The sequence below is a fragment of the Stegastes partitus genome, unplaced genomic scaffold (assembly GCF_000690725.1).
Source record: "Stegastes partitus isolate 25-593 unplaced genomic scaffold, Stegastes_partitus-1.0.2 Scaffold55, whole genome shotgun sequence".
Lineage (NCBI taxonomy): Eukaryota > Metazoa > Chordata > Actinopteri > Pomacentridae > Stegastes > Stegastes partitus.
The window spans coordinates 718,096-734,063 of record NW_007577786.1 but is presented as its reverse complement, the minus strand read 5'-3'; the positions used below and the strand labels follow the sequence as shown (position 1 = coordinate 734,063).

Genomic DNA, 15,968 nt, shown 5'->3' with positions numbered 1-15,968 from the left:
TTTCTGAAAATTGTGGCTCCAAACCCTGTCAAGGAAATCAGATTTCACCATGTAGGAAAGACTTTATAACTTAATTTTTGCTTTATTTTTCCACCCTGCTCTGACCCTTATTGTCATTCCTTGTACTGTACAGTGACATGCAGGAGAACATAAGAGCAAACTTTACTGACTCTGTTCCTCCGATTGTTTTGCGTGCAAATAAAGCACACACCTGCGGATGTTACCTGGGTGTTTCCTCGGCTGGCTCCTCCTTTCCAGTGAGCGCTGTAAGGTGAGACACTGGAAACTCAGACCGCTTTGTTATTTACTTTGACAGCAGCCAGTTTTTTTCCAGGGAACAAAAATGAAATAACCTTCTTGTTGCAGGTTGTTTATAGCCTCGGTGGACTTCTGTACCTGCAGCGCATGACTCACGATGGAGGCAGAAATGAAGGGAAATGCTACTCAGCCTGTGACATGTAATAATGACAGCGACAGGTAGGCTTTGGGTTAACTGTAACGTTCTCTGACTGCTTCTTTTATTGCTGATATATCATATTCACGGCATAGACAGTCGTTTGAATTTGTTATTGTCAGATCTTGCACCGTGCATGAGCCTGTTGCTTCCTCACTGGTGACCTGTTATTTCCATCAGCTTTCTTCCTCTCCAACTTATTGCATTTCCACATAATCTTTCGCTTCACAAACTTGTAAAGCTGCTATTAAAAACATTCAGGCTTAAGGAAAAATACCGGCGCTTATTTAAAGTTATTTTTAAGCTTGAATTTTGCTCCTTGCTCCTAATCCCACTGAGAGGTAATTTAATACTTACTATTCATCCAGCTCGAGCATTTGATCACCCCGCTAACAGAAACCCAACCCTGTGGAGGCAGTTGTAGAGTCTGTCATCACTCAATAGGAGGGAGAACGGAGGGTGGGGAGGAAAATCTATCCTTTTTTTTTCACAGTGTTTGTCAGCTTTATGCATTAACTTCTGGGGGAATGTTTGAATTCGTCCCCAGCAGGGTTGACCCCTATGGCTTCGAGAGGCGCCATGACTTTGACTCCTACAAGGAGATGATGAATGAGTACGTGGCTGTTCTTAACAGAAGGTCGATGAGATGGTCGAAGCTGCTTCAAGAGAAACCTCAGGTGGAGAAGAACCTAACAGGTACGGACAGCATAAACACAAACTGCATCGTATTAAAGCGCTGTGTTTCTGTGGTGTAACCTTGACGTTTGTTTTGGAAGTGAAGAGATATGTGCGTAAAGGCGTGCCTAATGAGCATCGTGCCAGGATCTGGATGGCAGCTAGTGGAGCCCAGGAGCAACTGGACAGTAAACCGGGTTATTACCAGTCTCTGCTGGCCATGGAGCACGACGGCAAGCTGAAGGAAACCATTCACACAGGTGTGACAAAAGCTGGCACCTCACCCCACAACAATACACTTCCCCCTCTGTCTAGCTGAAATTACAGTTTAGCAATTCCGTCTCTATTGGCAGATATGCACAGGACCTTTCCTGACAACATCCTCTTCCAGACCAGAGCAGAACCGAGCCTGCAGAAGGCTCTTTACAATGTGCTGCTGGCCTACGGACACCATGATCAGACGGTGGGGTACTGCCAGGTGAAGAAAACACTCTCCTGACGCTTGATGTAACATCTGTTTACACAAAGAACAGGACGGGCTGCTTCCTTATTCATTCAAATACACGAGTAGGATTTTCCCCACATGCAACACTAGTCGCTGTTTGCTCTGTTAAACTTACACCCATCATTGGATTTATTAATTGTAAAAGTAATATACGTACAGTATCGGTTTCATCCAGACTTCCTGCTAAAACTATCAAGTGACAATATACTAGTAAAATATGCTGCTGCTGTCAAAATATCCAGCATAAATTCTGCAACATATCTTGTTATGTAAGTGGATCTAACAAGTCAGTCCGCTGAAGTGTTTTTTTGTTTTTTTTTAAAGACCAATTCAAATGAACACAGTCCGACTAACTCAGTACAGACTCAAGTAATAATTATACTAATTAGATAATTATAATAACTAGATAATTAGATAATGGCGTACCTTTTGTGCTTCAGCAGCACAGATGGTCGAGCATGGATCCAATCAGTCCACCACACTAAACAGCAGCGGCCACAAACAACAACTAATAAAAAAAAAAATATGGAGAATTTAAATATATGTATTTATCCTGATATATATATTTCATGTATCATATTATATATAACACAACATGTGCTGCAAAAGTTGTGTGACAGCTTCCTCATCCCTGATCAAATGACATGCCATGATTGACAAAGACCGAACCATGGGTTTAGGTCCGTATTCACTGACCTTTACTAATTCCCTAAAGTAACAATACAATTGCTAAGCACATCTAAGTTCATAGGCGTGTTTTTTTTTTTGTTTTTTTTTGGCATTGTATTAACTGATATATTTTTTCAACAAGGAGAGACACATATGAAATCTATATTCTACATTTCTAGTCAATACAGCCTAATTTTCTGCTGCTGTGTTGTTATGTAGCTATTACCATTCTGTTGGGGTAATTTAGATTCAGACTTATGTCATGTAGCATAACCCTAAATGTTTGATATCACATACCATAAAACACAACCTGTGTGTAGATCTACATCTAATAATTTATCATTGTGTAATTTACTGAAGTATTTATTTGAGTAGATCTTCTGTAAACTTTACTTTTTGGACTGCTACTGGTAATTAAGTCAAATATTGTGGTATCACAGCAGAGAGTTGTAAAATCCTGGCTCTGGTTAAGCAACAACTCAGGTTTAATCTGACAATTAGCCTGACTTGAAGCTTTTTAGTTTTCCAGCATCAGCTGTCAAAGTAGCTGAGCTTGAACTATTTTAATTTTTTCTTATGGAACCAAAATGACCTGAAAGCAAGTCAGACTTACTGAAATAAGCCTGGCTTATTTAACAAACTCTTTATTGTTTTTTAGAACAGGTCCTTGGTCAATTAAAAAAAGTAATCCAAGATCCTCTGTCTGTTCCAGGGGATGAACTTCATCGCAGGCTACCTCATGATCATCACCAAAGACGAGGAGAAAGCCTTCTGGCTTATGGATGCATTGTTGGGTAGAATACTTCCAGGTACAGTTTCTTGAATGTCCACACACACACACACAGACACACACACACACACACACACACACACAAACACACAGTTGAAGCTGGAGTGGACAGAAATCTAAAAGACAGAAAACATACAGCTCTCCCTGCTCTGTTCTAAGCCCCTCCCACTACAAAGGCATTAAACTATTACTTAACATTCATTTGTGGCTTCACTCAAGATTTAAACCCTGCTCTGCCAAGTGAGAGTCCTCTGTTGAACCCATTATACCACCATATTAATTGGATTAAATTGTTTTCAACGTTCTTGGAAACGTTTCAGCTCTCATCCAAGAGGCTTCTTTGGTTCAAACAGATCAAGATATACACCAGTGAACTGCTGATAAAGGCTCCTCAAGACAAGATCAGAAGTCCACTGCATTACATTCTGGACAGAGAGGACAAAGTTTGGTTTGAGAAAGAAGTGAGAGAAGCAATCTAAGCTAAGTTAGAGGTACATTTAAAACCTGGATTGTTAATGGTGCCATTAGCCATGTGTTTTTGGGGGTGACAGTATATATCTGAGACACCCTATCAGTCAATTAGATCTGAGGAAGCCTCTTGGATGAGAGCTGAAACATCTTCAAGAACCAAAAAGCAAGGTCCAGCTGCCTTCTATGGCAGCTCTTAGGACTACTATAACCTGGATGACTGGCAGTCTACACAAACACAAAGTCCTGACCAAACAAATTCAGTGTGAAAGGGCAGTAAATGTGGGATGTTACAGACTACTACAGCCCGGCCATGATGGGCCTGAAGACTGACCAGGAGGTCCTTGGTGAGCTGGTGAAGACCAAATCCCCGGCAGTAGGACAGCTCATGGCCCAGTATCCCGGCATATGGACTCTGGTGGTGTCGCGCTGGTTCATCTGCCTCTACATCGACATACTCCCAATTGAGGTGAGGGACAGTTGGGTTTAATGGTAGAGGGGCACATGGTGACCATTTCGTAGACATCCTTCTTGTTTCCTTGCAGACCGTCCTGCGGGTCTGGGATTGTCTCTTCTACGAGGGCTCAAAGGTGCTTTTCCGTGTTGCTCTGACGCTCATCATTCACCACCAGACGGAGATCCTGAGAGCTCGCTCTTTGCCCGATGTGTGCGAGTGCTTCAAACAGATCACCTGTGGAGCGTTCACTCTGGACTGTCACACCTTCATGCAGGTGAGATCAGCGAGGACAGTCAGAGAAAACTAGGGAGGAAGCAGCGGCTGTTTCCTTTCAAACGAAATCCTTCCAACGAACTAATCCTGTTAAGGTATTAGGATGAGCATTACCAAAAATGATAGAATAGAGCACCCTGTTTACATGCTTCAGAACAGTGCTTTCCTTCACCGGTCATAGCAAAAAGACTTTTATGAAGACAAACAACAGAAGCAAAAGTGGTACATCTTAACAATTTTAACTCAGGATTGTTTAGAAGACAATAGATGTTCCAAAAATACCGACAAATACACATCTTTTTACCAGAGCGTGAACAACCTAAATTGAAGTTTTTATTACAGTTACGAGTGGAATTAAATTCATGTTGTCCCCCCTATGTGACCTTCTCTTTTCGCAGAAGATCTTTTCAGAACCTGGGACCCTGTCAATGACAACTATTGATAAACTGCGAGAGAAGTGCAGACAACAAATCCTGAAAGAGGAATCGGGACAACCATGAAGTTTAGGATCCACCGTGTTCCTATTTGACTGAATTTTTGAAACTAAGGACTTTCAGTCGGTGTAAGAAAAGCACTGTATTATCAGGACATATCACCTAATGGACGTAGTGGCGGCGGCTGGCTCTGGCTCCTTCTGTGACTAGTTAATATATTACACTCTAATCAAGCGGACTGGATATTTATTATGAGGGGTGTGCTAAAGTTTTTGAGCCTTTTCTTTTGCTTCTAGGTTTTTAAAATGACTTTGCTGCTATAGACACAGTTAGGACTTTAAGACTTTGCACAAAGTATTTACATTTTTTTGTAATTACATGCACTTTTGCCATAGAAACACTGGAGTGATCTGTGGAGAAAAAACATTTCTGCTTTGTCTCTGTACTTGATAATATAGAAAAATTAAATTCAACAAGTAAAATTGTACAGTCAGACTTTGGTGTGGTGACTACTGTCCAGATTTACAGAACTCAGACTTGTTTTCCACCTTTTGTCTGTAAAGAAAAGCCCAACAATTTCCCTCATGTGTTTCCTCATTTAGCTGATCTCAGCCAAACAAAGGTAAGAAGAACTGGTCATTTCAGTGTTACATGATCTTAAACCACAGTTCACTGAGGGGCTTAAAACCTGTGGATGTATATTAAAGTTAGAAATCCCAAATCCACTTAACCTTGTGAATGCACTTGATTTCTGAGCTCACACAAAAGACTTGTTAAGCTGTTTATCCCCAGTTATAGAGAATTATTTAAGAATTGGAGGCTGCATTCTTTTGGTGACCAAAACTAAAAGAAAAAAAACAACAAAAACTTAAATCTGCACATTTATAAATTAATATTTAAAGCTCTGGTTCTCAGGAATCATAAATAGTACAATATTTATAGGTATTAAGTGTAAGAACATCATAGTATCAAGTACTAGCTGCAAAACACTCAGACTGCTTTACTTTACATCATGTTGTGTGTCCTTGTGATTGTTAGGCATTTTCTCTGTATGTATTTTGCATAGCTGAGGTTGTTTTGCATCCCCTCTGGCCCAGCCCCTGCAAATCCAGAGCACGGACTGATGTGAATACAATGTGTGGCTATTTGAAAAAGATGACGAATACTGAAATTCAACTTTAATTTACATTTACTTAAATTACATTTAAATAACTTCCTTTAACTATACAACTCTGCAGTCTGGTCTTTTCTGACTGACCAAAACAGTGCAGCAGGTCTTCTGTTAGCTGTCAGACACCGTGTTGTTTTCTTTCTCACTTCTGACACAGACTTCAAACAAGTTTCCTTGCGTGTAGCTCTCATTTTAGGGGGAAAAAATAGATGCATGGCTCTAGATCAGGTGAATAGGAAGGGTGGTGGTGGAGTACTGCGATGTGATTCTCGGCAAAAACAGGCTACACTGAGAGCGCCGAGTGTGTCGTGGTTTTGTCCTGTTGAATGATGAGGCCATGTTTGCACAGCTGAGGCGTCTGTCTCCTGATAGTTTCTTTAAAATGTTTGTAACACTCATATACTGAAGGGAAAAAGAAATGAGAATTTTCTATTTTAAAAAGGAATTAGTCTCATTTATGAAGGCAGCTTTAACAGTCAAACACCGTGTTTGTCAAACAGGTACGCTCCAGTTATTGCGCTGTTAGTTTAATTTCACTATTCAGAAACATTTGTTCAGATTCTTCACACAATAATGTTGGAATTTAGTCTTTGATGGTATTCAGTAGCACAGTTACCGTCAAATAATGAGCCTCCACTTCTAAAGAGTCCAAACAAATAAAAGCAAGCAGGAACAGGTTTGACTGCTGATGAACTGCACATGAAGGCAAAACACAAAGCCAAACAGCCTCGTTCGTTCGCTTTTATTGGCCTCTCCTTTAAAAAACAGTTCAAACAAAATCCATTAAAACCTTGTTAAATCACTATATGGATATTAGGATGAGGGAGGAAAAATAAACACAAAAAAACAACATAAATATCTGTACTTTCTCCTACTACATCTAACAATGCTTAATGATGGTAGTACCGGTACATGAAGGCGACGTGAGACACAAAGAAAATGTCCCGTAGTTGGCAGCACACAGTGTCAGTGAGTGAATGAGTGAGTACATCTGTGATACTGGCGTTACTTGAACTCAGTCCATGTTACAGCTGGGAAGGCACTGATGAACACTGACTAGAGCATTTCGGACATTTGACTTGACATTACTTGTGGCTGTTTCTCAGGACTTCAGCGTAACATCTTTCTCTTCAAGCAAACAAAATCCCAAGTGGGCCCAAATGCAGAACAGACAAACAAACAAACAAAAACCACCCAGCGGACTCGACAGTGTTAACGTTACTGCGGTGACGTCCTGAGCTTCTTCATCTAAACCAACAGTGCCTTTTTAAGAGATTGTTTAAGCAAATCCTGGTGTGCACGTGTGTAATGTAACAGCAGAATCCACAGGAGTGTCTATGATTACTGTGGGAAACACACTTCTTAGCTTTTGTGCTGAGTTACATGAGAAGATCGACAGAGTTGCCTTCTAATAGTAGACTAAATATCGAGGGGAGTGGATTGGTTATGGACAGATATCCTTTACACAGCTGGTCCCTGCAGGTATTGAACAATAATCACATCGGATTGGGCAGGAAATCCAAAGTGTGGGATCATTTCAGAGTAAAAGACGACCCCAAGGAGGCCACCAATAGTGTTTTTTTCGATAACGAGCCTTTGCCACATTGACGTCAGCATTAACAAAGAGTCCTGTAGTGTCTGTGATAGCTTACAGAGGATGAGGTGCTTGCTAGCTGCATTTCCTTGACCTGAAGCTCAATCTCTGATTAGAATCAATAACAAAACATTTCCAGCACATTCACACTCATTAACGTAGTGGTTGTGCTGGTGTTGCTGCAGCTTGTTTAGTGTACGCTTGTGAGATTTACATTTGAAAAACACATTTTTTAGCTGAGATTTTGTATTCCTCTATAATGTTAACAATGTTAGCCCACTTGTAACATTCTCTCAGGTTTGGAATCATTCTCTGACAACCCCTTCAAAAACTATATATATTAAGATAATTAAATTATTTCTAATGCCTTGTCAACGATTACCAGTTCAACAGATCAATATAATGTCGATACAGTGAATATGAAGCTACAGTTCAGGACCATGTAACAAGTTCTGTAGGTGGGTTATGAGTGGGCAAACATGTTTACTTCCTAGAGTCTGTCCCCAAACACCCACAGCCAAGAAATAGTCTGGCTTATACCATCTGTAAACATCTCCTGGCTGTGGCTTCATATTTAGCTGTTGTAAGAGTGACGTCAATCTTCTCATGCAACTCTCAGCAAGAAAGCGAACGACCTTATTTCCCCAAAATGTCTAACTATTCCTTTAAGTGCAGTGACTAAAAAGCTAAAATAGTTGCCTACAATCCTACAAAGCTCACAACTGTATCTACACTTTCTAATGAAATGAGTTGTGTACCTCTAAAAGGTAGAAACGGGAGTTTATCAACTGACCCCAGTCAAACAAATAAACTCCCAAATGTATCGGACTACTGACGAGCTCCTTGTGCGTTCTTTTCAGAATTAGGTTAGTTTTAGTATGTTCCTTGCTTGGCAATAAGAATAAAAAAAAAAAAAGTCAGTTTTCAACATCTGAGGTGGATGTAATACGACTGGCAGAGATATTCCCTTTATAAACAACAAACCTTTTTGGCAAGACCACTAAAAACGGTCACCCAAAAAACAGACAAGAAAAGCTAAAGTAGCGATCCCCTCAATCCCTCAAAATTCCTTTCACAGAAATCATAAATAGTAGAAGAACTTGAGAATTCTCATTGACCCTCTGATCAACATGCATCCCCTGCTTTACGTGGTGCCAGGAAAAAGTTTACCCCATTCCATTACAATCTCCCATCAGAGTCCCTTTTTGTTTCATGAAAGAGCAATCAGTTCAGAAAGCGCATATCAACCTCCACAAAGTGATTATGACTAGTGTTACCGATGAGGGCAAAGAACAGCACACACACAGAGGCGGGGGGACGAAGGGAGGAGGGAACAGCGAGGGGGAAGAAGGTCGAGCGTTAAGTCTCGTAAAACAGTGGTTAATTTCAGGGATGGGGTGGCGCGCTCTGGCCTCTGGGAACATGTAAGTGACCTCAGATGGTTTGGTAGCCAGCGTGGCTCCTCTTCCTGCCGATGAGGTAGGCCAACAGCACGATGAGGACGAGACCTGCTAAAGCTGCTCCGACTATGATGGGGATCAGCATGTCATCTTCATCCAACTGGCATTCCTCAGCTGGGAAGAAAGAGAGAAACATGTGAGGAACTAGAGCGAGAAAGAAGCTGAAGAAGTTTATCTACTTGGTGAAAGTGTTTACCTGCTCCAAACTTGTCTCCCGTGAGGCCGAAGGGCTGCAGCTGCACCTGGAAAGTGTTGATGGACAAGTTGGGGGTCACGCTCAGAGTCTGCTCTTCGCGGCACATGTACGAGTATCCCAGGGTTCCCCGCAGGTAGTCCAGGCTGCGGTTCTGGGCAAAGAAGTGTTCTATGGCAGGAGACAAAGCAGGGAGGATAGCAGAAGATGTGTTCAGTGTTTCATGTGAAAACAGATTGATATGAATGAGAAAAGTGAGAGGATTAAACGGCGAACGCTCCAAGTTCCAACCTTGCGTCCATGGGTTGATTGTTTAGTGACCTCTTTGGTAAATGACAAAATTAAATGGAGAATAACTATTACATGTTAACATCAAACTCCCCATGGACAGCGCAACTTCTAATTCACTTAAACTTGAACAAAAAGACAGATTTTTTTGTATAGTGGCTCGGAACTGATGACGGAGACAAGAGTTTTCTGGTAAGTTTTTTACTAAATGTCACTAAAAACAGCAGTCCTCAACCTTTTTTGCACTAAGGACTGGTTTTACGCAATAAATTTTTCTATGGACCGACCATTGCACACATAACAAAAGATAATATTCATTTCTATTAAAAAGTTTCACAAACAAATAAAATGACTTGCTAAGTATGTGTTTACTTTTCCTTCTGTCTCAGCATTGAGTCTCTCCCAATTTTCAAAGAAGCTTTCCTGAAAACATTTGTTTTTTTAATACATTTCAGCAACGGTTAGACTGATGGAGTCGTTTAACAGCGAGCATGAAAACTGACTGTCAAGTCCAGGAAACAAACACAGACAGAAGTGACAGGAAGATGATCTAGCACCTTTTCAAAATAAAACACCCTGTAGACTGCACTGGAAATAAAAATAAAACAATAAAACTTTTTTTTTCCCCCTTTCTTTCTGTGCAGCCCAAATGACCCACAGCCCGGTACCAGTCTGCGGCCCGGTGGTTGGGGACCGCTGACAACAAAAATTTTGTTCATTCAGTCCAATTATCTTTAACAGTGTGATTCCTTAAAGAAAGAATTCTGTCTGTAAACTGTGATGAAGATGAATGAATGAAAATGAGAAAAGGGACAAAAGTATGTACTTGTCTTTGTAATTTCCTTATCGTTGTTTATTTTTAAAATCTTCATTTATTTTTTAATTCTCCTTGTAGCCATGATTGTGCTGTTTCCATAAAGGTGCACGACTTTATCGTGCAAAATGAGCACACAGTAATCAAAAGAGTGAGAGGAGCAGAGATCACCCAGAAACAGCTCAGAGGGGAAATAAACAAACAACATCTGAGACAATGCTGTTGCAAAAGAGATATATTCCTTTCCAAGTATCTAATCCAGTTTACAGGAAACCAACCTCTTATTTTAGCCTGTACTCCACAGCCTATACAAAACACAGTCTTGTGCAAGTCGTAAAGCATCACATGGTGCTTTCTAAGTTGGATTTTGTCCATCAACACATCTCTGACACAATCTCAACAAAAACTAAATATGTCACTGCGGCTATATGTACATTTAATCAGACAGGCATTCCTGTTCCTCAGGTATCTTAACTACTGTGAAAAATATCTGCTTAAGTTTATTACACGTTGGGGTCACAAAAAAAATGTATGTATTGTGTAAATGCAAAATATTTTAACCCCAAAAAATAGTAAGATACAGTTACTCAAAGGCAGAGTTGGCATGTGGGACCTCACACAAGTGTTTTGGATTTATTTTCTTACTTGTCTATAACAACACACTTACTTGACTCCACAAAAACCCTGGCTACATTACACGAAACAGACACCACGCTGAAATCAGAGAATCTTTGTGCTCATGCTTATTAATCAGATATGAGGTCGTGAGCATGCGGCCTTAGAAGTGGAGTGTGCTCACCTTTCATATCTGGCCAAGCCGCTGACAGAGACACTTCACTCAAGTGGTACTTATTGGACGTAGTATTCTGGAAACAAACAGCAAGACCAGCAAATGAGTACCACTGAATTCAAGCAGGTTTACTTCAAGCTCCAGCTGCCATCTAGTGGCCTTTTCAGGAAGTACAAGATAAAAATAAAACCGCCTGCCAAATAGGTGAGAGGACAAACAGCACATGATGCTGTTACTCACCAGAGCGAAGACAAAGGTGAGGTTGGTTTTCTCTGCATCTGTAGTGAGTCGCAGGGTGGCGCTCTCTGCCTCACATGACCCAGAGCTCTTTGTGAAATTAGGCTGAAGGTTCACGATATCCTGCACCGTCTGCAAACAAATGATTAAACCACTTAGTGTTACCTCTGAAAGCATCTACAGCTTTAGCTGCTCAGACAGCAGTTAAGTGGTTCTACTCAGGCACCTTGTTCTGGGAGAAAGAAGTGAAGGAGATGTTGAGCTGGAGGCCCATATATGCCAGTAAACAGGCAGTGCCGTTGCTGCCGGTGACCAGGTAGTTTCCTCTTTCAGGTCTCTCGGGGTCTTTGTGCGGAGCAGCGGTGGTTTGAGGAGTCGTGGGAGGGGCAACCGTGGCAAAACCCTGGTGCAGGGCAGCAGCTGCAAAACATATTCACTTATAAGTCAAGCACTACAGAGAATTGATGATATGAGAACAAACATATAAAATAGAAAATGGCCTGTAGTATATTTCCACGTCTTTGCATTAATTAAATTGTTAATTTTGCTTACATCCAACACATTTTGGACAACTTACTGTATGTTATCCTCAAACAGCAGAAAATAAGCACCACACGGCTCAGACAGTAGAAGGATCTAATCAGTGATCCTCTGGGATAAGCTTTGCAGGTTATTAGCAGCACATTTATTTTCACTCGCTCATGCCAAATTGCACTGTCTGATATGAAGTTTCAAGAAATAAAACAATCCCTCAGTGAATTCCTCAGTGTTTCAGAAAGCCTATTTTCTCCATCAATACATACAACTTCAGTTCTTACATATAGAAATTTGCCTTCAGTAGCAAACTATCAACTACAAAATGTACCTAAAATCTCAAAATAAAAGCACTCACAAGGCAGAAATGTTAAGTGTTAGAATGTTTACGGCTGCTACTAAATTACCTACGAGCCCAAGGTGCCATGTGTACCTTCCTGTCTACAGCTGAAAACCCAAACATATTCAGCGTACTACTACACAGAGGCTTGAAACACTGCAAATATTCAGATGAGAGGATGAAAACTGCAAATTTGATAATAAAAAAAGAAGACAAGAAACACTTAATTATCAAAATTGTTGCAGATAAAACATTTTTTAAGCATAATGTTGTTACTTCATTTGACCGTTTGACCCTCACTGTGCTAGTTCGACTCAAGAAGCCTGTTTTCACACTCATCTGCTGAAGGGGGGAGGTTTCTCCGTGTTTACCTGAAATCTAGTTTAGCATACATACATGCAACAAACCACATCAGACAGCATACCTGACTCTTGGTATGTAACATGGCTACATACCAGCAGCACTTAGACTCCAGATAAATAAAGCAGATAAAGAAACAGGTCCATAATCACCATATTTTCAGAAAAGCTGGGCTCTTAAAGGTGTTGCTAAAGTTATTCTCAGGGATTTACACTTAAAAGTGAATCTGTATTTTAATATGCGTGTAATTTAAAACTACCTCAAGTAATGATTTATTAAACTATTGCCTTTAGTGCTTTGATCAGTTCTACTGATGGACATGAACTGTCAAATACCTTCTCATCCTGTTTTTAGTTTTAATTCCCAGTTGGACCTGTCATCTCTGGACTATGCTTTTAGATTTGTTCAGGTGTATGTTGCTACTTCTGTAACAGACTGCCCTTGCACTAATAATCCTTAATTGTGCACATACAACATGATCACTTTGAAGATTTATCAGTTGATTTTCTTTTATGGGACAATGCAGTCCTCCTTTGTAAGCAGAGTGGCCACATTTGTCTGATTATCACCACATATCTGTTCTAAAACACCACAAAGAAGCTTCTCACACTAATTACAGTACATTGAGAAAAGAGGCTGCAATATGTTGAGAAATCAGATGGTGTTGACCTGATTACACATGCTTAAAACATGCCATTAGTGATTACTGCTTACACCAGTTTGTGCTTGTTGATGTTTAGGCAGTTTATATGTATAGCACCGGAGCTATAGCCCTGTTTGTTTGTTTTCTTGTTTTTTCCAAGAGTAAGCATAATAAAAACAATATCCCTTCATGTATTCATGTCACTCTGATCATATGTTAAAGATCTTGAAAATAAGGTGTTGATTAAAATGTTGTGATATTTTGTTACAGTTGTGAGATCGTGATCTGTTGTGCTAAAATCTAAATATTTTTCTGTCATACTGAACATTTGGTATTTTGTGTCTCACTGTCTCCCAGCAGGATACCAGCAGCAGTGACATTACAGTGGCTGCAGTGGCCTCGCTGTATCGTGAAATTAACGAACAAATAACAACGAAAACACTTTCTAATGTTTTACTTGGAGCTGGTGTAGTTAGATAAGTTATGATTCAGCTGTGGACAGAATGTTTTGTCAGCAACACAGGCAGCAGACTTGCTTTGATTATTATCACTGGTTGTTTATACGGGACATGTTGTGATATGAGGAACTTTCTCCCTCAGCAGCACCTGCATCTCTTTTCTTTAAAAGGTCCAACGCCCAAATTACTCTCAAAAAAATGTGTAGACACATATTTCTAAGGCTTTTTAATATGTTCACAGCTCTGCAAATGACATAAGTAAGACTAACTCCAAGGCAAACCACTGGTCGTCCTGTACACACTGTGATACTGATGTTTATCATAGGCACAGAAAGAAAGTGGGTTGAACTTACTTAACCTCACTTCTTGACCTTAAATTGCTTGAAAGTAAAGCACTTATCTGGTTAAATGTAAAGATTGCTGTGCTGGGATAACACAACCAATGTGTCAAGATCCTAACAACAGTGTAGAGATAAATATGGGTGATTTAAAGTAAGTCAGGCCCAGATTTTAGTGTCACAAGTGATGATGATGGAGTGAATACACAACAAAGAGCCAACATTTACCCCTTTAAACACTTTTGCTCTATGAGTGATTAAACTGCATTTGGCTGCATGTTTATAACACAGATTTCACCCCAATAACACACTAGAGGTGCATGAAACAACAATGATTCCGTAAGTTTGACGCCTCTACCGTTAGCAGGGTGGAATAAACGGTGCCTCTTTGCTAAACTGTCCTGCTAGTTGAGGGCAGGTTTATGTGCGACCTTCGGGGTTAGTTGTTTTTCCAGGTCACACAAACTGAACAAATACTCACCTAAAATAAGCGGTAACGTTACTCCCAGGCACCATGACTGGACACGGCACATCTGCGTCATGTTTCTCTTGTTGTCCGGAGGAAATCTCGGCAGCACCGCGGTGGACGGCTAGCTAGCTACGGTTAGCAGATGTTGTGCTAGCTAGGCTAACGGTAGCGCAAGAAGAAGAAGAAGAAAAAATGAAACAAAAGTCAAACGCACTGATTTGGAGGAGGGTGTTAGGTAACAGAAACCACTCTGGCTACGAGTTCAAACTTTTTCTCTCTTTTTTTTGCTTGTATTTAGTAGCTGAGAGGTAAATTGTGCTCGTCTTTAACAGTTTATCGCCGCTGCTAACTGACATCAGGATCATGTGACTGTTGGTTAAGAAACACCCAGAAGGTCACGTGGTCGACGATGTACACACTGAGTGTAAACAACAGCAGCTGCACGAGCAGTGTGCTTCATTTTGTGCAAGAGTGCAAGAATAAATACACATTTTCTTGACTTTAATGTAAAGCACACACATACAGAGGTTGATATGATCTTGAAAATTAGCCTAGACTATAAATCTTTACATCTTAACCTGATAATTGCATCATTTTCAAGTTATTGCAAACGGAAATGTAAATAAAGAGTGGGACAATTCTTCATTTTTGAATATCTGTGCTTCACTTATGTTCCACATAATATCACAGTGAGTGCAGGACAGCTTGTGCAGGGGTTCTCAAACTGTGTGGTTTGAAATTTGTGATGATTTAAAGCTATGATTATATGCATTGGCAAAACTTGTTGTCATTCATTTAATTCAGTTTAGTTTGGGTGACCAACCTCTTAAAGAGTCCAAGAGAAGCTATGCAGTTGCCAGTGAGTGGCAAAAAAAGTTCACCCACAAAGCCCCACAACACAATAACTCAAATAAATAATTCATAATAATTCTAATCAGAGTAAATCTGCTGCCTATTACTGACAAAAAAGGAACATTTTGTCCATAGCTACTGATGACCTTTGTAAGTACAGTAAGTTACAATAAACAATAAATGTATTTGTTTATTATTTCACTGGGGAAGCATCCATACACACAATACATTCACTCATGCAAATACCCTGCTTCCTAATATTCCTCCATGATAAAATACTTAACCTAACAGAAACTGTTGGTGCACAGATTGGACTTCTGTGAACAGTAAAATAATATCCCAAAGTTGCTGCATCATACTATCGTTGAAATAAAACATATGAGGCTACAGCTTTGGACACCCAGGTCTAACAACATCACTGAAGTAAAGCACTAACAACTTTTATTTTGGTAAAAGTAGCCGTAAAACAGAAAACACTACAAGTAAAAGTCCTGCATTAGATTGTTGTATCATCATCCAAATGTACTTAACATATTTTAAAATGCAACAGAAGGAGTGAAGAGAAAATGATGTCGTGACCTATATATTATTAGTACAGATGCACAGGCAGCATTTTACTGTTGCTCAGCAAAGTTTGTATTATATGTGTCACTGCTGATAAATGTGAAGGGCGTTGATGTAATGATTACTGAATGTCAACTC

The 15,968-nt window shown here is 40.1% G+C and overlaps 2 protein-coding genes across 4 annotated transcripts; one reads left to right on the top strand and one right to left on the bottom strand.

Annotated features, from left to right (window-relative positions):
* The first annotated feature begins 255 nt into the window (after positions 1-255).
* Positions 256-5,220, top strand: LOC103352881 (growth hormone-regulated TBC protein 1-A-like). 3 transcript variants are annotated; one of them, XM_008275584.1, is made up of 9 exons: positions 256-271; positions 367-477; positions 1,002-1,150; positions 1,231-1,389; positions 1,483-1,607; positions 3,016-3,112; positions 3,858-4,030; positions 4,107-4,292; positions 4,690-5,220. In XM_008275584.1, the coding sequence occupies exons 2-9, from the start codon at positions 416-418 to the stop codon at positions 4,789-4,791; spliced, it is 1,053 nt and encodes a 350-aa protein (XP_008273806.1). In that variant the 5' UTR covers positions 256-271; positions 367-415; the 3' UTR covers positions 4,792-5,220. The 3 variants fall into 3 exon arrangements, with proteins under 3 accessions (XP_008273806.1, XP_008273807.1, XP_008273805.1); XM_008275585.1 differs by lacking the exon at positions 256-271 and having other exon boundaries at positions 306-477; positions 1,005-1,150; XM_008275583.1 differs by lacking the exon at positions 256-271 and having other exon boundaries at positions 306-477.
* Positions 5,221-6,623: 1,403 nt separating this feature from the next.
* LOC103352880 (lysosome-associated membrane glycoprotein 1-like) lies at positions 6,624-14,794 on the bottom strand. The gene is made up of 6 exons (XM_008275582.1): positions 14,427-14,794; positions 11,499-11,692; positions 11,276-11,404; positions 11,045-11,111; positions 9,147-9,314; positions 6,624-9,064 (listed from the first exon to the last, which is right to left on the bottom strand). The coding sequence occupies exons 1-6, from the start codon at positions 14,485-14,487 to the stop codon at positions 8,925-8,927; spliced, it is 759 nt and encodes a 252-aa protein (XP_008273804.1). The 5' UTR covers positions 14,488-14,794; the 3' UTR covers positions 6,624-8,924.
* Between the last annotated feature and the right edge of the window lie 1,174 nt (positions 14,795-15,968).

Coding starts and splice junctions, on each gene's coding strand:
- LOC103352881 (XM_008275584.1), top strand. CDS start 416: ATGGAGGCAGAAATGAAGGGAAATGCTACTCAGCCTGTGACATGTAAT. Junction 1,608..3,015: donor AGACGGTGGGGTACTGCCAG/GTGAAGAAAACA, acceptor TGTCTGTTCCAG/GGGATGAACTTCATCGCAGG. Junction 3,113..3,857: donor GTTGGGTAGAATACTTCCAG/GTACAGTTTCTT, acceptor GGGATGTTACAG/ACTACTACAGCCCGGCCATG.
- LOC103352880 (XM_008275582.1), bottom strand. CDS start 14,487: ATGACGCAGATGTGCCGTGTCCAGTCATGGTGCCTGGGAGTAACGTTA. Junction 11,693..14,426: donor AACGTTACCGCTTATTTTAG/GTGAGTATTTGT, acceptor TATGTTTTGCAG/CTGCTGCCCTGCACCAGGGT. Junction 11,112..11,275: donor TCACCTTTGTCTTCGCTCTG/GTGAGTAACAGC, acceptor GTTTGTTTCCAG/AATACTACGTCCAATAAGTA.